The following is a 26,531-nucleotide window of genomic DNA, read 5'->3' as shown; positions in this document are numbered from 1 at the left end:
AGCAAAGACCCTGAGGTGGGAGTGTACCTGATGTGTTTGAGGAATAGCAACAAAGAGGGTCTGGAAATGAGGTCAGAAAAGTAATGAGCCTGGGTTGTGTAGGGCCACGGGGGCCATTGTAGGACTTGGGCTTTTACTCTGAGATGGGAGCCATTGGCGAGCTTTATGCAAGGAAGTGACATGATTTGGCTTGTGTTCTGAAGAATTACTGTTACAGCTGAGAATAGCCTCCAAGGAGAGGGGGCAATGGTAGGAACGAGGAGACCATTGTGGAGGCTTTTGCAATAATACAGATGAGAGAGGTTGGTGGTTTAGACAGGATAATGGCAGGGGAGGTGGCGAAGACAGGCTGACTCTGGAAGTGTTTGGAAATGAGAGCTTGAATAATTTGCTAATGGTCTGGATATGGGATTTGACAGAGAAATCAGGGATGACTCCAAGATTTTTGGCCTGAGTTAACTAGGAGGCTAGCTCAGGAGTTGCCTTTAGCTGAAGTGTAGAAAGACTGAAGGTTGGATGATGTACATGGAGCCAGAGCATGGGGAGTGGTTGTCATAGCTGGTGTTTCAAGGTGGTGGCCTGATGCCACTGTGATGATGCACAGAAAAGGTGATGTCAACTGGTCAGGGTGTCCTTCTCCTGGACATATTTCAGAAAACCTGAACAAGTGTCACAGCACTTTTCCGTTTTCTTTAATTATAAATGTTTTTATAGTTGTTCACCACTCATTATGTGGTGGTTTTCCATGACATTTGGTCAACCCTACCTGTGACGTTTTGGTCCTGTGGTTATAGTTCTGACTTGGGTGATGGCCTCTGTTTTAAGAGTAGGTCTAGTTTAACTCTCAGAAAGTGTGCTACATTTCTATTATTTCCAAATTCTTGGAGTGTACCTGCTGTCCTCATCTCCCACCACACCAAATGTGACTTGAACCAAGAAGTCACTTTTACGTCTCCACTTTGCCATTCCCCAGGGCTATGACTGGTTGGCATAGGTCTAATCAGGGTGATGTTCAATCAACGACATCAGCTTTGATGGTGACAGGCATTCCTTGGGGTAATGGTGACACCCCAAGGAATGGGGGCAGCCTAAGGGGCAGAAATGGATGTAGATGTGGCCATGACCATTACTACTTACTTTGGATATTTTGCTACTCCTTAGTATGGTCTTAAAAATTGAGATATAATTCTTCTTTCTCTTTAATTCTTTCTGCCAAATTAGTTTTCTTCAAAAGCCAATATGCACAAGCCTGTCTCCTATTTTCACTCAAAGAGACAGATGGTTGAAACCAACTCTAGCTAGATTTTTTTTTTTTTAAGTCTTGAAGCAAAAAATACACATGAGTATCAGAAAGGTTTAAGCCTTTTAGGACTGGTTGAGAAATCTGTTGTGAACACTGCCTCATACCACTGAGTTATCTATTCACATCCAGAAGACTGTGTGTGTAGGGCCCGGCGAGGGATTTTGCAGCCAAGCTTTTCAGATGGGTATTTGCTTTCTAAAAGGAATATAAAAGTTGTGCTGATGGGACAAATAGCAAATTCCCAAATCCCAGGGTCATTTGGCATCCATGCTGACATGATCTACAGGAAACGTGTCATGGTCATGCATTTCTGGTAGCATTGATTTTCTGCACTCTTACGGGCATTCATCGGTAGACAGAAAAGCGGGTTAATCTTTGTAAGTACATCTGCCTTGATGTGCTTGTGCCTTGAAGTATCCAGGGATTTATTTTGTATTGTTTTTGTTGTTGTTTTATTTTTTACTTTCTTTCTCTGGTAGATTTAAACAGATAGAGCTGAGCTTGCTTTGGTCATTCTGCGGTAGAGCGTTCCCACCAGCGCTCTGCGGATGGATTTCAGGTTACATGTGAACTTGGATGTTAATCTCTTGGCTCTCAGGGTGGTCAGAGCCCAGGTCAGTCTCCTGTGATAGTGAATGGCTTTCTCTGTTTACCCCAGTGTGCTGTACGTACAAATATCGTCATGATTTATGGGTGTCATGTCATACAAAATGTTGGCCGAGAAAGGACAAAGGTAGAGATACAATATAATTTACAATTTGCCAGTTTTAAAATTGAGGTAGTTTAATGTACCTCAAACTCTTTTAACTGCAACTGACTATAATAAATGATATTTATACGTAATACTGAATATATGTGCATCCAAAACAAGTACCATGAACCAGTCATTGCCCTTCCCGTGTGCCGTGCATTCTGATAGTTCTGATCTCCTCATCACAAAGACTACCACCTGTGACTACCAGCTAACTTGATTTTGTAACTCAGCAGTGGGTCGTAACCCATGTTTAAGAAAGCTATTGTCGGGACGCCTGGGTGGCTCAGTTGGTTAAGCAGCTGCCTTCGGCTCAGGTCATGATCCCAGCGTCCCGGGATCGAGTCCCACATCGGGCTCCTTGCTTGTCAGGGAGCCTGCTTCTCCCTCTGCCACTCTGCCTGCCACTCTGTCTGCCTGTGCTCGCTCTCTCTCCCTCTTTCTCTCTGACAGATAAATAAATAAAATCCTTAAAAAAAAAAATCTATTGTCATGCATATTGCAAGCTAGGAAAAAATTACCTGGTCTTGTACTTGTTCAAATCATTCCTGCTGTCTCGGAGTAGTTCCGAGCCCGGGAAAGCATGGGGGGGGGGGGCAGCCCTTTGGCTGTAGGGTAACCAAAGGGTCCAGGTTTGCCTGGCATTTTCCTGGTGTTCGCCCTGAAAGTCTGGCATTCAGAGAACCCCTTCACTTCCTGGCAAACTGGGGCGGTTGGTCGCTCATCCTCTGGGATCTGGTATCTGGCTGCGCTTCCACCCTGACGTGGCTCCATCTGCTTTTGTATTCAGTGCTCCAGCCATATCACATTACTTGTCCCGAAGACTGACCATTCTCTCTTCCACCTCCCCGCCTTTGCCCATGCGTCCCTCCGCCGGGGAGGCACCCCTCTCCTGCTGTCCTCCGGTCTCGTCTTCCTCTGTGACGGTCTCTTATGTCATCCTCTCCACAGAACCTTCTCCCCACATCCTTGTGAGCACAGTCGTACCACAGACTACATTGATTTGCGGGATCTTTGTGTTTCTCTCAGCTTTCTTATTCTTCATCGCGTGTAGAACAAACATGAGAAGGAAAACTGCTGATACGATATGGGCGGCTATGGCAAAGAAAGAATACAAAGGAAAATGAATGAACCAAGGTGGACGCTGAGGCCAGGAGGCGGTGCAAGGGAGGATGGGAAATCCTGCAAGTACAGGCGCGTGCAGCGGTTACGAGCATGTGCTCCAGGGGCCGGGGTTCGAGTCTGGGCTTTCTGCATGGCCGAGGTGCGGACCGGGTCCCTCCTAGGCATGTGTTTATCCGCTCATCGTAACATCAGCCGGGATTGATGGTTTCTAAAATCAGGCAGGCTTAATTACAAGTTCCTGAGAATTTTGTTGTCAGTCTGGGAGAGGGATGAATTAATTGGTTTTAAGATGTCAAGATGTCTTAATAACTTATATTTTTAGGAGATTAAAACAGATTGACTCTGGAACACTTATATTGCTGAGTTATATTGAGAAAATCTATTCTGACTTCATTATTTCAGCTTTACAGTTTTTCCATCCCTTATTTTTATTAATGTGTCTGGATCATATTTCTTTTGGTATGACAGTTTAAATTTGTTCTTCGTCATGAGGTGCAAGGGCATCCGGGCGGCTTGAATTTCCCTGTTCTCTGTCAGCATAGGGCGCCCACTCCGGGCAGACCCACTGGCCAGAGCTGTCTTGGTTTGACTGGGCTGCATGGGAGATCTGGCCCTTTTATGGGAAGAGCAGAGTCAAAGCCAAAGCTGGTCATGTCTGAAGATTTGCCTCTTACCAGTTATTTTAAAGATCAGCCCCACAGGTTACCCGAGAGTTGTTTATTTTTAGACATCTTCACTCCTCATCTTTGCAACTCAGAGAAACAGCTTCAAGTGCAAGAAGGCTATGTTCTAGAGCACTGATGCATTTACATCACTGTTCAAAAAGAACGCCCAACTGTCACTATGACTATTTATCCTTAAGGCATTTTGGGCAGTAGATTCTAGATTTCTGAATTTGTTGGTTGAGATAAACAACAGAGGCTATCAATTATAAATAGAATGGATTTTTGGTAAATAATCCTTTCAGGCTCAGAAAACCGAGATTAAAAATGTAAACCAGGCAGGACACAATTACATCAGTGTGTATATAATGGTAGTGATTTAGGAGAAAAGATAGTTCAGTGGATCAGGCAATGTTAGGCTCATGTATTTGTTGCACGTTTGTACTAGTGGGTGGCAAGTCCATTCCCACCCCCTTCCCGTGGGAATAGAAATTGGTTGCATAATTAGGGAGAACTTCTGAGTTTGGTCATTTAAAAGCTTAGTGCACTGACACAATTTAATGATGATTAGGAAATTCCTGATAGCAAAATCACAGATTTTTTTTTAAAGATTTATTTATTTGAGAGAGAGAGCATGAGTGGTGGGAAAGGGCAGAGGGAGAGGGAGATGCAGGAGATGCAGGGAGCCAGACTCCGGGCTCCATCCCAGGACCCTGAAATCACGACCTGAGCTGAAGGCTGATGCTTAACCCACTGAGTCACCCGGGCACCCCAAAGATTTCTCATTTCTATCTAATGGTTGTTTAGCAGTTCAAGAGCTATTTCCTGGGCACTCACTGCCAGGCACTAGAAATACAGGGCATAGATTAGACATGACCTGTCCTTTTGAGGGGCTTTCTGTGTAGCAGGAGGAGAGAATCCCATAAACAGGACTTAACCAGGCAGTGAGGCACGTGTTCCAGCAGACCATGCATAGGTGCTCTGGGGCCACCAGCAAGGAGTCCTGGGCCTTGGCTTAAAGCCCCCGGAGGCCTTCCTGAAGGGAATGTGATTGAGCTGAGACAGACAGATAAATAGGAATCATCAGGTAATGAATGGTGAGAAGAGCATTTCTGAAATTTGTAAAGGTACAAAGGAAGGAAACAGCTTGATACATACCAGTAAAATGTGAACCGAGAAGTAGAGGGATACGTGGACAGAGAGATGGGCAAAAAGAGCATCTTCTGTGCAAGGTAGGGAGTTGGGACATGTTCTGCATTTTTTTTTAAGTTTTTATTTATTTATTTGACAGAGAGAGACACAGAGAGGGAACACATGCAGGGGAAGTGGGAGAGGGAGAAGTAGGCTTCCTGCAGATCAGGGAGTCCCAAAGGACCCTGGGATCATGACCTGAGCCAATGGCAGATGCTTGTTGACTGAGCCACCTAGGCGCCATGTTTTGCATCTTTGAAGGAAGTCATCGAAGTGTTTTAGTCAAGGGAGTACAGTCGTCAGATCTGAGCAACAGGAGAGTCCCCCTGACACAGTGTGGAGGACGTGGAGAGCATCAGGGAGTAAGGCTAGTATGGGGGCAGGAAGATCAGCGAGAAGAGCAGTGTGGTTGTCAGATGAGCCCCATGAAGACTGAGATTGGGCAGCACGAATAGACGTGGATAGGCAAGGGCAGGCTTAGAAATATTAGGTGGCGAAATTGGGAGGCCTGGGGGAGACTGTGAGGATGTGGTGATTAAGGATTTCAGGGCTGATTAAGGAGAAGGCGGGACCATGAGGGGGCAGCATTGCACAACACACTTCATTGGATGGCACTGGGATCGTAGGGCATAGCAGGGGACTTTCTAGACCCTGAAGCGTGGCTTCACTACCCACAAAGAAAGAGGGAGTGTGTCTAGGTGGGGAATCTCAGGGCGGGGGCTGGCTATCTATAGCTAGCAGTTACTGGGTGGAGTTTTGCTGGATAGGCAAATCAGGTGGGCTCTAAATAGCTAAAATATGCTTATCTGAGCCATGCGTAAAGCAACTGGATATATCAGAGTTTGTGTTTGGTGTCATATGGTGTTGAGCTGATGGTTCTAGCTTGATGTGAAGAAGTAAACAGTGTAGGGAACAATACATGGGGGACATCTTTAACCGTTTACATAACAGCAACTGTTTGTTCAATGCCCATTAGGTGTCCAAGATGAGGCTGAGAAGCCACTGGGCAGGTTTCCAAGGAAGATGACATCATGGTGTGTGGAGAAGTTGCCCCTTTCCATGTGCTCCTCAAAGTGTCCCTTTAGGTAGACAAGCTCCTTTCTGTTTGCTCTGAAGTGCTTTTGAACTTCTAGGAGCCCAGATATGTAGTCTCATATAAAGGACAGTAGGGGTAGCCTTCTTTATTTGGGTTCTTTACCTGACCTCTGGCCTAGGCAGGCAGTATGTCTTTCACATCTATCTCGACCTGATGTTGGGTGCTTTGCAGGGCTCTGTGCCCTGCCTCACTTCTTAATTCACTCTAGTTTCCCTCCTCATACTCCCCGGAGGGCTCTCATCTCCTTTCTTCTGATTCTCTTTCCGGGTTCCTTTTCTGTCCTAATTCTTGTGACAAAACACTGCCCTCTGGTTGTCCAAACTGTCCCATCTTTAGTTTCGTACTCTTTCAAGGATGCTACTTGAGATGCGTACTTCCTAAGGACTCTCGACTTCTCCCGATATTAACTCCCAAGATAAGCTATGAAGTGAATGGCTGATTCCCTTAATTGAGGAATGATTCTTTTAACAAAGAGAAGCTTGTTGAGTCTCTCAATTGGTGGAATGCACTGTCGGGGTCAGAAATAACTCAAAATTTCCCAGAACTTTTTGGCAAAGATATCAATGGTTTTTGAGGCCTGTGAGTTCTGAGAGCTCTCATCTCTACTCTGTTAACTAGATGAGAGGGCAGATACCCTCTGGATTGATTTTTCTCTCTAGCATAATGGGCCTCTGTGCGGAGGGCTTGAGAGTCTCTTCTGTGTAATGTGCCGCGATTGCCCGTTCCTGATTTACAGCTTCAGCAGGACGATTGGGGAGCACGGCCATGGACTGTGGGACGTGCCTCACTGCGTCCATGGATGGCAAGATCAAGCTGACCACCCTGCTGGCTCATAAACTCTGACGGGACCCCCCCCCCCCGAGGGACACCCACGGAGGCAGTGTTATCCTGTTATCCTGGGGGAGTGGAGTGACGGGACCCGAAGACAGAGCAGAGTGCTTCCTGCTCCTGGCCAGTGTGGGGACTCCTCAGGGAAAGACAGTCCAGGGAACTCTGGCTCTTTCCAGCAGCAGAGACCGGACAGGAGCCACACTGAGTCATGGCACAAGTGCCCCCAGAGACCAGCGTGCTGGGCTGTGTAAGGGGCATGCTTCAGGCGGCAGGGACGAAAGTTCAGGAAGCAGGAGATGCAGCATGATGGCTACTGTCTTGGCCCAGGAGGGAGTGACAGTATTTTGTATATATTTGCCCATTTTTCCTTTTTTTTTTTTTTTTTTAAAGAATATTCTCGTGGTCAAAAAAAAAGGGCGGGTGGGGGAGCTCAGAATCCTGCAACAGGGGAAGTGCACCAGAGATGATATACAGACACAACAATCTTAAATATAGCTCACAGATCCAACAGGAGCGATACGAGAAGCTTAATTTAGAAATACTGCCTGATTTTCCAGTCAAGAATTAATCCAATGTGAGTAAAATTGCAAAGAGCCCAAAAAAATCAACATAGATATTTAACTGTACGTATGTACTGAGATTTTTATCCTCCCCCTGATCAAAAACAGTAGTTCTCTATTGACATAAATAAATCCTTTGTACGTGGATGAAACTCTTGCAGTCTTGGGCTACCCCGTATTGGCTTTGGCGGTGTATTTGGGAATTTCAGAGGCAAAGCCTTTTCTCCCGGTCAGCTCTCCCATGCAATTTACATTTGCTACCACCAGGTGGTGGTAGAGAGTGACTGCCAGGTTGGACTGATCAGGCGCTACCATAAAAGCCTTCTGTTTAAGAGCTTCCTTTTGACTAAAATGGGTAAAATCTCGAATAAGTAAACACTGAAAGAGAAGCATAATTTGGCAAAAGTATTCAAGAATAAGGAGCTCTGGTATTTCCAGCTCTGATTTGTCCACTTAATGGTAGTGACCTTAGATAACTGCTTCTCACTTTCCCTATTTATGGGTAAAACACTAGTACTGGATCATATAACCTTTGAAGTTCTTGTCCTAAAACAAACATGTAAAATTGTAATGGTTAAAACAGCAAAATTAAAAGAACGAACGAATTTAAGGCTTTTCGCACAACAGGGAAGTCTACATTTTCTTAGCGACCATTAAGCTTACCATGTAGTGAGGGGAGGGGGAGAATGAGGAGTGAGAGAGGGCCTCCCAGCTTCTCTTCCTTATCAACGACCTGGCTTAAGCAAGTCAGAAATGAGAAATCTTTTATATATAGTTATGGAGCCCATCCCCCTAGCCTTCTGTAGGAGCCTTCCTCCTAGAGCCCTCTGCTTGGGGTCTTTACAGCAACACTTAGCAACATTTCCTTTCAGTCTCTAGAGGCTTTAGAATCAACTCCAGCTTATCAGAAGCGGGTAAGGCAAGGTGTGGTCTGAGGCTCCCTGGGGATCCCAAGATGTGTTTGGGACTCGGTGAGGTTAAAACGATTTTCACAAAATGTTATTTTTCTTTGTCTTTTTTGCCGTATTGACGTTGGCAGGGACGGTGTGAAAGTAACAGCAGGTGACCCTGCAGATACCTTAGCAGGAATTGAGACAGTGACGCCACGCTGTACCAGTGCCGGCTTCAGACTCTCCTGCCACACGCTCGCAGTTTAAACAAACAAGAATGTCCCTCATGAAGCAGAAACAAAAGTGTTAGTTATATTAAATCTCCACCCTTGAGCGCAGTCCTTTCTATGTGATCGATGGGAACACAGAAGTCACTTCTGCTGCCTCCCAAAGCTCAGTGGTTGTCTCGAGACAGGATTTGTGCAACAGTGTGAGTTCCGAGCTACACTAGCTGCGTTCTTCCCTGAAGCACTATGTTTACCTGAAGGAACAATTCACAAACTGTGATTATTCAGAATTGGGTATTTGGCAGCAGTTTTATCAACAGTCAATGGCATGAGCTTGTCACTTCAAGAAAGTAACCGGCAGTATTTGTGGCTAATGACAAAATGTGAGCTTTCATGCAAAACTTAGAATCTTGGAAAATTTGTGTCTGCCACCATGACAACCTGACCTTTCCTAGAGACTTTTCTGAAGAGTTCGGTAGTGGCATTGCCGAGTTTGATTTGGGGGATATTGTACAATTAAGTGTGCCAACATTTGAGAAGTCTGCATAATTTTCTAAATAATTTTCTAGATAACAAATGCATAATGTCATAACATCATACATGAATGAAAGATTCATTCAATGTTGAAGATAGACCAATAAGTTTCAATGTAACAGAGTACAAAAAGTTCATTGATTGATGTCATTGCATATTCACATGGCAACTTTAAGAAACTGACATTTGTTGAATTTTGGTGTAATACTGAAGAATATCCAGAATTACCTTAAGAGGCTATTTAAACACTCTTCCTTTTTTGGAATATGTATTTATATGAGATCAGATTTTCTTTACAAGAACAATAGTATATCACAATAGACTGAATGCAGAAGCCGCTGTAAGAATCCAGTTGACTTCTATTACACTAGATATTAAAGATATATGTGAAAATGTATTATACTCTTCTTACTATTTTTTTTGCCTTGGAAAGTATGGCTATTTTGTCATGAAAATTTTATGTTACTAAATAACAAGTTTAATGTTGTTATTTTAAAATGAATTATTAAATATTTCCAGTTTTATTGGTTTTAATTTTTAACATGGTTAGCGGTGTTAGAGGTAGCCCATATAAACAAAAGCTCTTTGAGGTCACTGAGGAGGAAGGGCATCATAGGATGCTGAGACCAAAATGTTTGCAAACTGCTCATCTGTGGTGCCAGTAGACCAGGTCTAGGCATCTGTCTACTATGAAGTGGATTTTATGGAAGTTTTGTTTTCACAGTGTGCTAATGGCTGTGAAAATTTAGCAAATAATCCTCCCACATCTTTCACCAGTCAACCCCCTCTTGAGACTTCCACAACCATCCTTTTACAGAAGGTGAGGTGAGGCATCGCTGTAAAAATGGACAAATGGCTGTGGTCCATAGCATCCCTTGGCCACGTATCCAAGTGGAAGAAGGTGGCTATATTTTATGAAAAGCCAGGCAGGTGAAACAAGGTCGTGCAAGATCAAATTTCATATGCATACCTAGTGGCAGATGAGAAGTTCAATGGCTCATAGTAAAGAGCTGACAGGAGCAATTGTTTCCCGGAAGAAAAAGAGAACTTGTTTCTGGGTAATTTTTTCAATGAGTCTGGCAACAGCTGGGCAATGATTTAAACCTCTTAGGATTCTGACTTAAAGCTTAAAAATACATTTGCATATGCCAGCATTAGAAATGGAATCTCAAAGTGCTGCCAGTGTAGACAACCGAAAGGAAATAGAGGTCTGTAGTGTTCAAAAGCTAAGCCTTGGGAGGGTCTCTTACTTGGCAGCTGTGTAAACAGAACTAAACCCTTCGCTCCTCCTCTGTCAGATACTTGGTTCTGGACAGGACTAAGCCATCTCATGATGGAATGTGCCAAAGGGAAAATGTAGGCTGTGAGACTCATTGGGTTCAAGAAATGCTGAAAATCTTTTTTTATGGATGTGTGTGCGCATAAGAAGTGGGAAGGAGGGCGCCTGGGTGGCTCAGTTGGTTGAGTGACTGCCTTCGCCTCAGGCCGTCATCCTGGAATCCTGGGATCGAGTCCCACATTGGGCTCCCTCTGATCCTCTCCCTTCTCATGCTCTCTCTCTCCCTCTCTCTCCCTCTCAGGTAAATAAATAAAATCTTAAAAAAAAAAAAAAGTGTGAAGGAGATGCTAGGTTAACTGGAAAGACAAGGACAAGTGTGAAAATGACTTCTGGGGGCACCAAGGGGTTCAGTCAGTTAAGCATAAGACTCTTGGTTTCAGCTGAGGTGTGTGATCTCATGGGTCATGAGATCAAACCCTGCATTGGGCTCTACGCTCGGTGGCAATTTTGCTTGACGATTCTCTCCCTCTGTCCCTACCCCCCATTCAAATAAATAAATAAATAAATAGATCTTTGAAAAAGTACCTATTTCATTTTTCTCTTCCTTAGTGTCCATGTTTTTCTCTCTCATGTCTTCCCCCTTCCTTCCTCTCCCCAGCTTTTCCTCCATTGAGACTTAGGCCCATGAGGCATTTCTATTATGGAAGAGCAGGAGTGACATTCCCTTCACCTAAGTTCATTAGAGAGCGAACTGTGTCTCCATATGCCTCTCCATCCTCTGGGGAAAGCTGGGGACATAGGGGAGGATGCTTACCTGGACAGCTTGATATGTAACTGCTATGTTCAACAGAAAAATTGAGAAGAATTTTACTACTACTAGATTAGATGACTACATTTAATTAAAAAAACATTTTTTTTTTAATTTGAGTAACATTTCTTTAACCACGTACCTTCCATTTTATAATCCATTAGATTGAGAAGCTCCTTCTATTTGCTCGGAAGTGCCTTAGACTGTCTTGGAGCACAGACTGGGTTTTCTCACTCTGATTATATTGCTACTAAATCAATTGCATGCTCTACCTTTAATGTATTGGTCACTGTAATGTTTATTGAATGATTTCAGTGAATGTTGAATGATAACTTTGGTTATTGAATGAGGATGGACTTAGCGATGGGGGAAAGAGTTGGCAGGGTTAAAAAAAAAGTAACAACAATAATAGTAGAAAAGGAAGAGAGGGAGAAGGAAAAAGGGAAGTAGAGAAGGGGGAGAAAGAAGAGGAGAAACAGCTTTCTGTTTCTAAATCTGAAGATCTAACTACTTGGATTCATTTGCCAGGCATTATTGTAAGCTTTTTACTTACATTGATTCATTTACTTGGGTCAAATGGCCATTTACTTGGATCAGAGATGGGCTGAAGCAAAAGTTATGAGAACTAAAACATTTGGTGGAGGTGAGTTATAGTGAAGCAAGGGAATAAAGAGTAAACCAGGGTTAAGGGAACTGTGTTAGTTATAAATATTTTATGCCACAAACATGCTTCTATATAAATTGCTTTGAATTTCTCCATCTATTTTGTTGAACTACTAATATTTCCACTTCACTGCAACCAAGTATATCTATGATTTATATTTTGAATCAAAAGTAGAGATTTACCCCAAATTGTATAGCTTGCCCTCATTAGTCTTGTCTTCCAGTGTTTGTTTACGAGACCTGTTTTCTAAAACAGTATAAACGTTAGATGTCAATGTTTTAATATTGGACAATGTGATGTTACAAAGGAGTTGTTTTTCTTCTGTTATTGTTCAGTTCAGTCATCTTCCTATGTCCTTAAACCTTATTAAGTATTTGTTATTTCATTTTCCTCTCTGTGGTTTTTTGTGGGTTTTTTTTGTTTTATTTTTTGCCATTTCCCTTAGAACATTAGAGTCTTTGTTATTGGTTTCTAAGAGATCATTTATGCCTGAGGATGTTAACCGTTTGCCATGCCTTGCAAATGAAGTACCGTGGTTTCTTGCCAACATTTTAGTGTGATGTTTTACTTTTTGGTTGCAGAAAAGTTGTGTATTGAAATATAATAATGTTCTGCATTTAAAAAAAAAAAGGAAATCAGAAGTGGGGAAATGAAATTTGACCAAAAAAAAAATTATAGGGTTTGAGGATTTGTGTATGGAACTCAGAGGAATGGAGTAGCTGATTTGAACTTTTGGATCTCTCTGGTTGTGGTGGGACAAATAACCTGGGGGATAAGAAAAGAAAGAAAAGTGGTGAAATGGAATTGTACACAGTGATAGAAGAGCTGGAGAATTTGCAGGAGACTGAGGGTTATGATGCAAAGGTGGAAGGAGCTATGAAGCATGGGTTGGATAAGAGAGTGTAGGCAAGGGGACTGTCACCAACAGAAAACGCCTTTGGAATATAGCACCCTGTGATGAGGGCTGAGCAGGCATCATAAAGGTGCATCATCTGACCTCGGAATGGATGTAGTTGGCGAGGCTGAGCTGTAATTGGCCCTAAGCCAGGACGGAGTTAAGCTGTAGTTGGCTGGTGGGTGGCAGACTGGGTTGATGATCAGACAGGGAGGAGACTCACATACACCCAGAGGTGGGACTTGACCCCTTGCCAGCTTGAGATGAAAGAGGCCAGCTCTTTGTGCTCATGAAGTAAGTGAGCAACAATTAGCATCTGGCCGCTCTGGCTCTTATTTTCTAAACTGAGAGCGTTCAGATTGCCTTTGCAATGACCTGCATTCACCACAGGAAGCCCTATAACTCACGTCGCCCGTGCTTTGCTCCGCAATTTGCCTTGCTTGATGTGCAGGGAGATTGAGTAAGTCAGAGCAGCAAGTCCCCCCTGGAAGGCCTGTGGAGCTCAGCACTGACACTGCATTTCGTGTCCCTTTGCAGCCATTTACTACGTGTAAAGGCCCATTCATTCACCCTAATGTGGACTTTCCAAACCCCTTGCAAGGTGTTCTTTTGAGGTTTCTTATTCTCCTAGGTGTTGATGCGAAGTGTCTGTTTTGAAGTAGATCCAAAAAATCCGTAAGTGGAAGGTACTCTATAGCTGTCTTCTGCCACTGTGGCTCTACAACTTATAAAAAGTGAAGTGTGTTATTTGAAACATCACTACCTCCTATTTTTTAAAAGTTCCCCTTGGTGTTTTTGTTGTTTATTTAAAAAACTTTGGCTCTGTGGCTGGTAACACCAACTGAAATGACCAACGTTCAGACATATTTATTAGTTGTAAGAAGAACTTTGCCTCTTTGCAGAAATGTACGGAAAATATATATTATTTCCTACTTGTGAATAAAGTTTTACTACAAAATCATGACAAATATAAGATGTTGTAATTACATGGTTTGTTCCTTCATGAGCATAGTGGATGGCTGATGTTGTGACAGGCCTTTTTGGTGGACCAGAGGAAGGCCAATGAGTTTTCTCTGAGAAGTTTCCACCGGCTGAGGATAGCACCAAATGACATAGCTATGCTATAGGTGTGATTGGACATTTCATTTCTGACATTTCTGACAGCAAAAAAAAAAAAAAAAAAAATGTCAAAAATGAAATGCAAATCTTCCCACAGGGGAAGAAAGAGAAGCTGTCACTTCTCAGGCAGCTTCTGGAATTAGGTTCGAATTTTCTCCTGCTGGGATTTTTGCCCACTGGTGTTAAAAATTATTGGCAAATAATATTTTAGTGACAAACTTGATTTTTAACAGCTCCATGGTTTCTCTTGGAAAAAAAAAATCTGAAGATCTAAGTACTTGGATTCATCTTCTTCCACGTCAGCCATCAACTGGAGCCGGACAGAACTGCCTCCTTCAGGCAAGTGCTTCCTCTCAGGCTGCCCTTCGTCCCGGCTTTGCTTCTTCATGTGGTCTGCCTGGTTCCCGCAGGACCCAGAGTGTGTGACTCAGATTTCAACTTTGTAGGTGGATGACTCAGAACTCTGCGCCCCAGTTCCAGTTCCCATCCAGCTTCTCTTCCCATCTGTAGTATTTTATCTATGTTTTCTTTCTGCCCAAAAACTCTGCTGACACCCAAATTACAGCCTGCTACACGTTGTTTCATGATTTCCTTCTTGCCTTCTCTTCCCAACTCCACTGCCATCCTCCTTGCTCTTTCAAAGGTGAGTTGTTACTGAATCTTCCTCTTTGGCTTCCATACCCAAAGGCTACCAAGAGTTACTTCTTCCTTCCTGGTGCGCTTTCATCCGCCCACACTCCCCACACTCTGTCTCTCCCTCCGCCTGCCATCCCAATGCAGGTGCAGTCGCTCCAGACTGATGTTGGCACCAGCCTCCCAGCAGCTTGCCTTAGTTCCAGTTTCTGCTCCTGTCTGTTTCCCAGACAGGGACAAGAATAGGCATAAGCAAATTCCATCTTTATTTTGTCACTTTCCCATTCAGAAAGCTGCAGCGATTTCCCATCTCTCATTACACCAAATGGAATTCACTTTTCTGTTTTCCCAAGGCTTCCCCTGTTGTCCCACATATCCATTTTTACCAACTAAAGTTTATATTTTTCTGGGCTTGAATTCATCCACATCTCTTTGCTGGCTGGTTCCCATTCTATAGGTCTTAGCCGATCTGAATCTTCCCTTCTTTGCTAGTTCCAACCTCCTGTGATATCCAGCCCATATTCTACCTCCTCCTCAAAGCATACTCTTGCTCATTCTAATAGATCTTAATTACTCTTTTGCTCTGCATTCTGCCTAAACTTGTACATTGGGGTCAGCAGAATGGATTGACTCTGCTGCCTTAGGTCTTGCTGAGCCTCCATTACCCAAATTGCAAACAAGGCATTAATCAAAATACTGGTCTCCTTGGATTGTTCTGATTAAATGTGATAATAAGATAAAAATGCCTAGCACTTAGCAATCCATAAGCCGGTATCGCAGAGAACATCTCCAGCCGCACCACATGCCTACGAAGTTGAATTATGTAGTCCTTGAAGGAGACAATCTGGTTTTGCTCATCTTTGTACTCTGATGTCTTATAAAGTGCTGAACATGTATTAGTTATTCAACAATTTTTGTTGAAAAATGAAGATAGGATGTGATCATGAATTGATTACAAAGATTGATTATCGTGATTACTACTGATGTTATATCATAAGTCTTTGCCATCACACCGTGAGCAGGAATATGTATAGTAGTTAGCACAGTATGTTTCTCAGCTGTGTGTGTTCCTTGGGAAGTGTGTCTTAGGGTGACTACAGGTTCTTGATTACCTACCTTCTAAAGGCAGTGGCAGGAAGTTTGAAGCATTTTTCACTGTTTTGTGTTCTTTGGTTCTTTTTTGCCTTTCATTGCTCTGTCATCTACTGAGGGATTAATTATATATTCATCATAGCTGCATATAAATAATATGGAAATTAATACTCATGACATTTACGGATGTTTGTGTGTGTGTGTGTGTTTTCTTTATTTTAGGAATTTGGGTCAGAGAGGGTTTCTTCATTTCTCAGTGTTTCCCTTTTCTTAGTTTCCAATTCAGAGCACAAAAGAAACAAATATAATCATTGGCAATTTGGTGAGTCTTTTCCAAACTCATTTTACTTGCAAATATTTCTGGCACCCTCACCACCGGTATCACCATCCCCATTAATGTTAAAATTAAATTTCATCCAGATAAACTTCCCCAAGAACTTGCCATGGTGTTAGCTACTGTTTCATGTGTTCATAAACATTTTTGGGCCACAGAAAGTGCCAGGATAAGTATAATCACATTCAGTATGCAAATCAAGCTTTTATAGAAATAGGATTGTACTGGAGATGAAATTAATTGTGACAGTTCGGGATGAATTTTACAGAAAAAGAAGATTAACACGTTAGGTCTTTAGCGGCTGTCTTCCCTGATGCATATGATTTTAGGCGAAATGAAATCTCTGTGCCCAGTCTCAGTGGAGACATGGTTATTGAGTCCATAGATATTTGAGCAGGACACATCTCTAAGGGTTCATGACAGCCTGTTTTCTTTTCTCAGTGTGGGGATGAATTGGTTCATTTTCATCTGAATTGGGAGTCATGGTGAAGGTGCTTTTTTGATTCTCTTGTTTTTTTTTTATTTGTTAAGAAACTTGTACAGAAAATGTCTTGCTTATTCTGAGGTTGCTATGATTCTTACCACCAGCAGAGACTATACCATTGTATTGTTTCAAATATTTATAAATACATAAATTTTGGGAAGTATTTATGTAGCGTGAGACCTAATTTGTTTCTTTGATTCTTCGACATAGGCTAAGTAATACAACCTGCTATGGTCAAAAGTCACATTTTCAAGCTTTTGAATGTTTTGTTTTTGTTTTTGTTTTTTGCAGTGATAATACAGAAAAGTTATTTTTATGCATTCACATTTTTTTTTCTTTTCTTACAAGGAAACCAACATGTCTGACAAAAGTGACTTAAAAGCTGAGCTAGAGCGCAAAAAACAGCGCTTAGCACAGATAAGAGAAGAGAAGAAACGGAAAGAAGAAGAGAGGAAAAAGAAAGAGGTAAATACTGGTTATTGGGGTGTTCCAGCGAACAAGGAAAATCATTTGATTCTGAGGGGCCAGTCAAAAGGATACAAAGAATGCTCTAGAAGAATCCTTTTATGATTTTTGAATAAAATGAGTGGATATCTACATACTCAGACTCCTAAGGTCATTGTCACCTGCTATGTACTGCTGGTCAACCATCACCCATGGGCCAGAGGTACCCAAGCCCAGGTTCACCCCAGACTTGAGTAGAACGCTAGAAGTGGTCTGTGAAATCTCTACTGTTAGATATTTCTTAACCTTTCTGTAACTTGGTTTCTTATCCTTAAAATGGGAATAGTAATAGATGTTTTTTGTGGGGTTGTGAGAATTAAAAGAGTTAATCTTATAAAGCACTTAGTAGTACCCAGGTTCTGCTTAGTGTTTAATATGTGTTAGTTTTAAGAAAAAAAAAAGTTATAAAAAAAAAATACCAGCAGGACATTTTAGGAGAAAAATACAAAAATAATGCCAGTGGATTTCCATGGCTTCCTAAGGGGTATGAGCTTTTCAGGGTAAAACAAGGATTGTAGATCTGACAGAAAGAAAGCTGCATTTCCCTCCCTTGGTGAAAGGGTAGATAGGATAGAAATAGACTCTGCTCCATGGACATAGAACTATGACATGTTAAGGCTAGGAGAGATTTCAGAGACTTTCCACTGAAACCCTTCTTTATGTCAACAAAGCAACAGAAACCCAGGGATGAAATGTAGCTTTTCTGTCTGTCACACCCAGATTCCAGGGCTCTTGCTCCTCAATTCTGTGTATTGCCGGCATATCATGTTTTCTTCTACTATCTCCATCCAACAGATGATTTATTTTTAATTCTCCAATTTGTCATGGTTGTGCGGAAATAGCCCACGTCTTGGACAAAAACCAGATGCCAAAGGTAGTTTCGAATAGCTTTTTGAGAAGGAAACTTCATATAGTGTGATACACTTTGTGTGTTTAGAAACCAGAGCAGCTTCCGTACTCCAGAGCTCTTCTGTAAGGAAAGAGAAAATGTGTTTTGGTGCCTTCCAATCTAAGTAAGTGTTGTTTCGTATGATAAGGCGGGGAGGCCAAGGTAATAGATTTGTAACAATTATTTTTCAACAAAGGAAAACATAATTGCCATTGCGTTTTAGCCTTCTGGCATCTCGCATCTCTCTGTTCCATTACACTTTGATTGAAGCCCTGGTTTATTTTGTCCTTGACCGTGCACATAACATTTTTCTCTTGGAGATCTTTGCTGTGATATATGCAGTCTTTGAGTGAGGCAGAGGTGAGAATTGACAAGGAATGGCTATTCATTTCCACGCAGAGCCAAAAAAAGCATTTGGTCATTATGCTTCCTTTCCTTCAAATGTCGACACTTACTATAGTTTTAAAGCACCTGTTATCCTTTACTAATAACCAGTTTCCTTTTAAACTGACATTCTAATATCCAACTTGAATTTCATAGAATTACTACAAAATGTGATGTGGTATAGGAAATCTGGCTCCAAATTATGCTGTCTGCTTCATCTTTGTCATTTTACACATTTGGGAGGAAATTACAGGCAAACAAGACTGATCGAAACAGGCCACCCTTTTTGTTTCTGTACCAAGCAGCTTTGCCTGATGGAGATTGGGTCTGTTACACAACAGACGGAGCCCTGGGAGAGGGGCAGTGGCAGGTGGTAGGACGCGTGTTACACCTGAACTCTTCATATTCTTGGGTCTAGAATTAAAGTCACATAGTCTTAGTTTCTTCCTTTGCACAGGTTGAAGCCTTTGATACTCTAACTTTGCCTCAGGGACTCCTGTGCCATTCAGAGCCCTCATTTTCCATCTCAAAGTTTTTAATTCGAAAGATCCCAGTGGGGCCAGACTTTGGGCTTCACTGGGCTATACCAAATTTAAAGCCTGTCCTGGCCCTCAGCAACCTATTTCTCCCTGCAACAGATGTTTCTTTGATTCAGTCCAAGTACCTTCTGTAGGCTCTGATGGCTTGGTTTCTCTGAGCAGGCGTTGCGGTAAGACAGAGGCAGTAAAACTCAGTGGTTATGCGCAGGGGATTTTGGGTTAAATGCGGCTGGGAAACCTGGCTCTGCCCTTCACAGGATGGCCTAGAGGGAGTATGGGACTTTCTGATCCTGCTTTCCCTTTTGTAGAATAGAGAAGAGATCAGTGCCTACCTCACAGAGTTCTGTGAGGAGGATATGAGGAACTCCTGGAGAGCAGGGAGAGGTACACAGGAACTGGTCAGTAAGAAATGGCTGATATTCTGCTTCTGAGATTGACTACCAGAGTAGGAGAATGCCGCCCGTAACAGTTGCCTTCTTCATTTATCGGGACGCTGCAGATGAGGCCATCTTCCAAAAAATGCCCCATTTTTGGAAAGTCTTTTAATTCAAGGCTTCTTGTTTCCTGGAATTATAGCATTTTGCAGCTATAAGAAACCTGAAAATAATCTATTCTGATCCTTTCTTTTTCAAATGAGAAAACTGGGCCCCAGAAGTCTAAGTCTTAGAGGTAGTAGCCCCCCCCTTATTTCCAGTCTCAGCAAGGATCCCCTCTTCCAGCCCATGGTCCCAAAGAGAAAAAGAAGGGGTCATTCTTTTCTTTTCCTTTTTTTTTTTTTAAACCCTTTCTCCAGCTTGTAGTGATTATCGGGTCCTGGACAGACATGACCGCGTTCTCTTTTCTCCCCCACCTCCTTTCTCCCTAAATCCACATTCCAGCCAGTCTCAGCTGCATACACTGTCACCTGTGGGCCAGCCACACTGGCTCTTGATGGAGAGTTTGTGAATATTCTCCCGCTTCTCCCTATTGTCCTTCACATGGCTGCTAACGCCAGGTCTCTCTGTTGTCCCCTCAAATGTTATAACCTCCAGAAAGCCTTCTCTGATACTTTTCTCCCCACCCCCATGACTAGTTAGTCCAGCCCCTAGCCTTGACCTTATCAAACCATTTAGCACAGAGCATTGTATTTGCATCTTCACTGGTCTTTGTCTCCCAATAGAGTTCAGGGCTCTGAGGACAGGGCTGGTGTTTTTCATTGAGTCAATGTCTAGTAAAGATTGGGCCACAGAGTAGGACTTCAGTAAAGGATTATAGAGTGAGTGCATGAATGAACACACAAACTAGAGAGCACTAGTCTGGGATGTGGCTCACAGACACCCTTTCCAAACATCTGGAATTTTTTCCTACAGGTATCATTGGAAATTTTGATCTTGAGTCTATGGGATGCTCCAGGCCAATGTCACTGATTCCTTTTTAAGTTTAAGATTTTCTAGTTTTTGTGGTGTTGGTAGAGAGTTAGAAATAGTCTTCATCTAACAGGTTGGATTTTCTTAACTCTCTTTAGGCTTATATTTTAAATAAAGTAAATTTAGACTAGAAAGGGACAAAAATTTTGTTTAATGGTAATCTGAGTGACTGTTTTTACCATGACTGAAAATTGGTGTGATTTAGGACCACCCAGGTTGATTATTTACACAAAATCTAGAAAACTGTACATGTATAAAGTTACCACTCTGCTGCTTTGGATGTCAGCAGCTTTCTTGGTTGTGGTACTATGGAAGAAGTCTGATTTTAAAATAAATAAAATGGCTACCATTTAAGATTCAGACCCAATTTCAGGAAAAATTGGCTTTAATGTCATGAGGTGTGCTTAAGGGGGCCACCCTGAAGTTCGGTCCTATCCTTGGCCTTCTGCTGAATCGCTGTAAGGTAGGATGGACGGAGGCTTCCTGGCCTGTCCTCACTTGTTCCTTTAATAAGTATGGAGCCGTCTTTGAAAAACTGACTGACAATTCTCAGCTGACAAAATTTTCTTTCTTTGATTTTCCTCTCTGGGTCTCAGCTGTGATTACTCTTCACAAACAGAAATATCATTTGCTGGGAAAGACACCTAGCACATTTTTTAATTGCTAGCACTGCAAAATCACTCCTATCGAGCCATTAAAATAGATTAGGATTCTGTCCTAATTATATAGGGAAAATCTAAACTTTCATGACTAACGTACTTGGTATAGCTCACTGCCTTGGATGGAGTAACAATTTATTTAGTTCAAGGTACAAATTGGTAACAGTTAGGAATTGCCTTAATTTCCAGTAAGCTCCAGTCTAATTGTGCATCTTTCGTGGTCACCTTTGAGTGCTGTTAGCTTCTGTTACATCTAGATGGGCATTTAACCTATTCATATTTGTCGTGATATTGCCTCTTTCCTGAAGAACTAAGGAAGGTAGAAGGCAGAGAATGAGTTATAGAGGCACCTAATAAGAAAAGGAATGACATTTGGAGGTGGAGTTCAGAGGTACAGTTTTTCAGCGTATGCAACATGGTTATGCATGTTGACGTGTGAGTTACCCTCTTGTGCATTTCTTGACTGCTTAATGATTAAAGTTAGAAGACATTAAAAAAAATTCTGTGCTTCTCTGCATAGGACATACCTGACAGAAGTTAGAGATGATATGTCCTACGTTCATTGGGAAGGAAAGGACAAGGCAAATCTTGTTCTGTTCTCTCTGTTTAAGCTCCATGGGAGCCTCTCAGTTTCATTAGCCCCAGCACTCTGTTGTCCTTCAGTAGGTTTTTGTTGAAAGAGTGAAGCAAGGTTAATGAATTTTTTGTTGTTGCTAGGATATCCACATGGCTTTGTTAGGAGCACTGGGTCCCTGGAAGTTGAGGGTACTCCCTCTAGCAGCGGTGCTGACACGGAGCTTGCTGACTGGTATGCAGTTGGCAGAAATTGGCCTGAAGGATATATAATTCGGAAATTCTATAGTTACAGAATAACAACGACCAAAGACAGGTATTAGTTCATTTATTCAGTACATTTTTAAATGGAGCATCTAATGTGTCAGGCCGGGATCTAGAAGTGAGGATACATGGTGAGAGGAATAAAACAATGGACCTGCCCTCGGTAAAGTGGGCAGCCCCGTTAGGGCTGAACTCCTCACTGTGAAGCCATCTTGTTTCCTATTGGCTTCCTAAGACGGATTTTGCTTATCTTAGTTTTTGCGTTTGTGTTTCAGTTGCCATGGTGACTCCCTTCCCTTGGATTTCCTCTGTCCTTCTCTCACCTCTGTGATCTGTGAATGTTGGTTGGGATCCTCACCCCGCAAGGTCCTCTTCCTCACTGTAGGTCTCTCTTGGCCTCCGTTGTGCACGTACACTTTGGAACTTGGTTCAGTAGTTTCAATGTTAACACCGGAAGACAATGTGAACTTTGCTGTCTTCACAGATGGAGATGAAACCGCCATTTCAGAATTTTGGGTTCCATGAGAGTGCCGGAAATCCCCGCGAGCTCTCATTCGCACCCATCAGCCACCATAGTGGCAGTTTTCCCTCTAATGACAGAGAGACTTCAAAAATAGGAGAACATTCTAAGCCTGAGGCACATAATAACACAAGTGTCAAGCCCAGCAGTACGTGCAAAGATGCATTATACTTATGATCAGTGTGTAGGTTATCATCTGGGAGTAAAGTGAAACTTGCATAAACTTTTTCTACTTTAGATGCCACAATGTAAATTGTGCTTTGGGGGCTTGAAATGTACTCTGCACCCTTGAAGCAGATAATACACTTGTTAGGGTACCTAACTCGGGGAGGAAGTTGTGTCTGGTAAGTGGATAATAGGTTTTTGACAAGCTTTAAGACTGCTTCGCTTTTATAAACTAACACAGATTTGTCCCTAGGTAGTTGCACATCAAATACGATGTTACCATGTTTCAGATGTGTGACAAATGCCTTGTCGTAGTAAGTAACTGTGTTAGGAAAAAGAAAAGAGACCTGAACGTTTAATGACCCCAGAAACCCACCACTATTGATGTCACTGTTCTATAAAAACCACAAATGGGGTATAGTCTCTGTCTAAGAGAGGCTTACACAGGAGGTGTTTTTGTTTTTTTTTGTTTTTAACAGGATTTGGGAAAGAAACTTCTAAATGACTTTTCGTTCTATATTTTTCTAAATAATAATTTTTTCCTTTAAGTTAATAGGCTTAATGGAAGCCTATGATACTCAGCATTAAGTAATGCTTATCAATATTGCTCACATGCCTTAATAAATACCGTAGTCTGGTTTATTTTAAACCATGGCAAACTTAGATCGCTGATACAAAGAGTATATTTTACAGTTACAGATTTCATAACCAATTTTATTTTTTAGCCAGAGCCCAATAATCCTTTATTTACATAATTCCAACATGGGGTGTGAATATTACAAACATACGTTCATCAAGAACTGATAGTATGTCTTCCCAGAAGGGACAGCGAGGTCGAAAAAAAAGAAATAGAATTATCTTAAAAATCCATATTCCAGTCAGAAATATTTAGCCCCGATGGTTTCTTTCGAAACTGGGTGAGAGAAGCTTTCATACCATGTGACAGAGGCAGGGAAAAAAAACCTCCAACCAAAAGAGAAATTACCAGGTTAGCAATTATTAAATGGAGCAGTTACAGTGTTTTTTCATCCTTTATGCACATGATTATGTCTATTTAGGGCTTTTGCTTGGTCTTCATGCCATGCATTTACCATTTTCAGTTTGAGCCAGGAAAAGCATACATTTAGTTCTGTTGTTAACTTTTCTTTCTGGCATCTACTCTTTTTAGGCTGATATGCAGCAAAAGAAAGAACCTGTTCAGGACGACTCTGACCTGGATCGCAAACGCAGAGAGACAGAGGCTCTTTTGCAAAGCATTGGGATATCACCGGAGCCCCCTCTAGGTATTTAAGCTGTGCTATTGTTTTCTTAAATTTGCCTTGCATGGGCTATACCATGTCCAGCGTTTATTATTCTTTTATGTCTCTTTTATTTTTATTTTAAAGGAAATTCTGTGGCTTACCGGTTCAGGTGTATTTATTTTTTGAATTGAGGGGGCTGGAAGGAGATTGGGGTGGGGGGACAGACTATAGAGTTGGTAGCAATTTGCTGCTTGTTGACTGATTATGTGGTCAACCTTCTCTACTGCGGACTAGTAGATTATTTTATACTTGTTAGATGAGTTGCCACATGGTAAATACAAGAAATCGTGGAGTTTTTTACTTAGATTTTTCTTCATTTTCCTCACTGAATCCCAGCGTCTCTCTGCCAACCTAAATACTGTGAATCTGGTTATGAATTTCATAACCACCACAGGCATAGAAGGATGCCATGATGAAAATAGAAAGCTCAGTGGGAAATGTGAAGGAAAACTGAAAATAGTGACAGATTAGCAGCTACTTAACAAGTTTAAATTTATTCGACTCTATTGTAGATCATGGTTTCACTGCTAATTGGCATTCTCCCTGCAACTCCCCTCCTCCACCAACTCATTCATTCGTAGTTAATTGTCCATGATCTCGTTTTTGTCAGTAGGGTTTGGATATTGAACTATTTGTTTCATTTGTGTTAAAGGTAAACCTCTACATGATGTGTTTATTCTGTCACTTAACTATATATCTTTCATGTGATAATTTATTTTGTTTTCTTTATCCATTTGCTTTTCATACATTTCAGGGTAATCTTAGGGTGTCTGTAAAACTACATGATACCCAATATAGTTAAAAAAAAAAAAAAGAAGGAAAGAAACTTTAAAAATAATGTATATTAAAAAAGGTAGGATCAAGTCTCCATTTCAAAATGTTTCATTTTCTTTGAATCCCATCATTGACTTTTATATTAAAATAAGTTTTCATTTATTTCCATAGTTACTTAAACGAGGAATAAAAGTTATCCCATGTATGACAAAATGACAAGTATTTTATAAATGTAAATTTAATAAGCCTATGAATTATTTAGTATTGCTGGATATAATCTAATATAGACACACCTAAACCACCATAAAAAAGCATTTTATACTGAACCTCAGTTTGTATTAGGTAAAATCCTGTGTCTCACAATGGTAGAAGAAGCCCCTATAGGATGTTGATTAATCTGTTTGGCTTCTCTATGGTGTAGAAGATGTAACCTGTGGGATGTTTGACTGATGGGCCTTCTTTGAGGAGCTGATAGACTTTTTAGTACTTAGTTGACCTGTGGCATAATTTAGACGTTTTGCAATAATCCATTATAGTTTTGCCTCAAAAAGGCCTTTGAAATTCTGTTGCAGTGTGAGCACTGGTCAAACACCATAGTGATATGTCCTGCTTTCCTCTCTCCTATGTAATGCCACCAATTAAACTCTCAGGACAAAACAGTTACATATCTCTAAACCATGACCACCATGACCGAATTCTGAGCTACCCCTGCATTCGTGCCAGGGCACCTGGCAGGAGTAGAGCCCATTTTCAATTTTCATCCATCTCTCCAACTTACTCTCTGACTTCCTGCAGCGGGTAATCAGCGAATTAATTGTGGGACCACATGAAATTCCTAGTTTCTTGACAGATCCGCCATTGTGTTACAGGATTTGAACAAAATAGTTAAGCCCTTTAGTCTATTAAATAAATAAAAGGAAATTGCACATGATTGAAACCAAATGGGAGTCCACACTTCTGTACTGAAGTTCCTCTCTGCCCATATGGCTTCTTTGGCATGTGGGTATTGAGAACCCATTGAATTCATCTGGCCTGGAGCCATCTTGGCTATTTGGTGCAGCTTCTATCGGAAGGACATTTGGCTTGTACCTGAAGAATAGAGAAAAGGAAAATACATTTGCATTTCCTGTAGCTTTTTTTCTTTTCTATCCTGGCTCTCACATGGTCAGCTTGCACTGACCTCCCTCTTTGAGCTTCTCTCCTGTCTTCAGAATGACAGTTTACTTCTGTGCCCGCGGCTGTGCCTTCCAGGGCTGCCAGAGGCAAAGGAAAACAAGTTCCCGAACCCAGTAAACAATACAATGGGATGAAACTATTAATTAAATGTAAAAATAAAGCAGCCTGGCATTTCCCTTTGTTTTGAAAGAGATTTTTAAATTACCAGGTTCACCGTTTAGCCTTTCTGTATCTGTCACTTAGTCTCTCAGAGCCAGTGCAGTTTGCGTTCCATGGAGAATGGACTGCCCTCCAGTGTAGACATGCAACGGTCTTGATTGACTCTCCCTGGCCATTTAAAATTAGTCAGAATTACTTATTTCATAATCTTTCAAAGTTTTATAGACACCCATTTTACTTTTTAACAGGTCACATCTATGCTAACAAAATAAAGTGGAGAATTGGAATTATCCGGATAGTTCACCCTAGAAAGATATTTGACTTGAAATATCTGGATAGCTGTTTTGATTCTCCATTTCACTTTGTTAAGGTGGACATGGCCTTAGAATCCCGAAGTTAATTTTATCTAAATTCATTTCAAATTTGAATTTCCAAAATATGAAAAATTCACTTGACTTTCTTCCTTTTCTTTCCTTTTTTTTTTTTTTTTTTTTTTTCCTTTATCCCATCTTAATCTCTCCTGGCCATACAACCATTTTAATTTGGGCCCATTTGTTTTGATCTGTCTTACACTGCTCTTCCCCAGTGCAGTCGCTGCATTTTTTAACATGGGATACCTGTTATTTTCATTATTTAGTCCCAACCCCTATGTCTCCCTCCTCGAAATCAGTGAGCACTCCTAGTGAAGCTGGAAGTCAAGACTCAGGAGACCTGGGACCACTAACAAGGTAAGAACTGTC

At 41.6% G+C, this 26,531-nt stretch overlaps 1 protein-coding gene across 6 annotated transcripts in view; it reads left to right on the top strand.

The window, feature by feature from the left end:
• DYNC1I1 (dynein cytoplasmic 1 intermediate chain 1) overlaps positions 1-26,531 on the top strand; it is a 296,927-nt gene that overhangs the window by 15,514 nt on the left and 254,882 nt on the right. For 3 of the 6 annotated variants that reach the window (XM_032874683.1, XM_032874675.1, XM_032874700.1), the window contains exons 2-4: positions 16,827-16,943; positions 23,550-23,664; positions 26,429-26,519. In XM_032874683.1, coding sequence (XP_032730574.1) covers positions 16,836-16,943; positions 23,550-23,664; positions 26,429-26,519 — 314 coding nt within the window. In that variant the 5' untranslated portion in view covers positions 16,827-16,835. Of the gene's footprint in view, positions 1-1,659; positions 1,681-3,299; positions 3,319-16,465; positions 16,486-16,826; positions 16,944-23,549; positions 23,665-26,428; positions 26,520-26,531 lie in introns of those variants that run through there. The other 3 variants (XM_032874692.1, XM_032874666.1, XM_032874657.1) reach the window with 3 other exon arrangements.

This window comes from Lontra canadensis, unplaced genomic scaffold, assembly GCF_010015895.1.
Source record: "Lontra canadensis isolate GAN:19392208 unplaced genomic scaffold, GSC_riverotter_1.0 scaffold2, whole genome shotgun sequence".
NCBI classification, from domain to species: Eukaryota; Metazoa; Chordata; class Mammalia; order Carnivora; family Mustelidae; genus Lontra; species Lontra canadensis.
The sequence above is the reverse complement of the archived record's forward strand: the minus strand, read 5'-3'. Positions and strand labels throughout refer to the sequence as shown.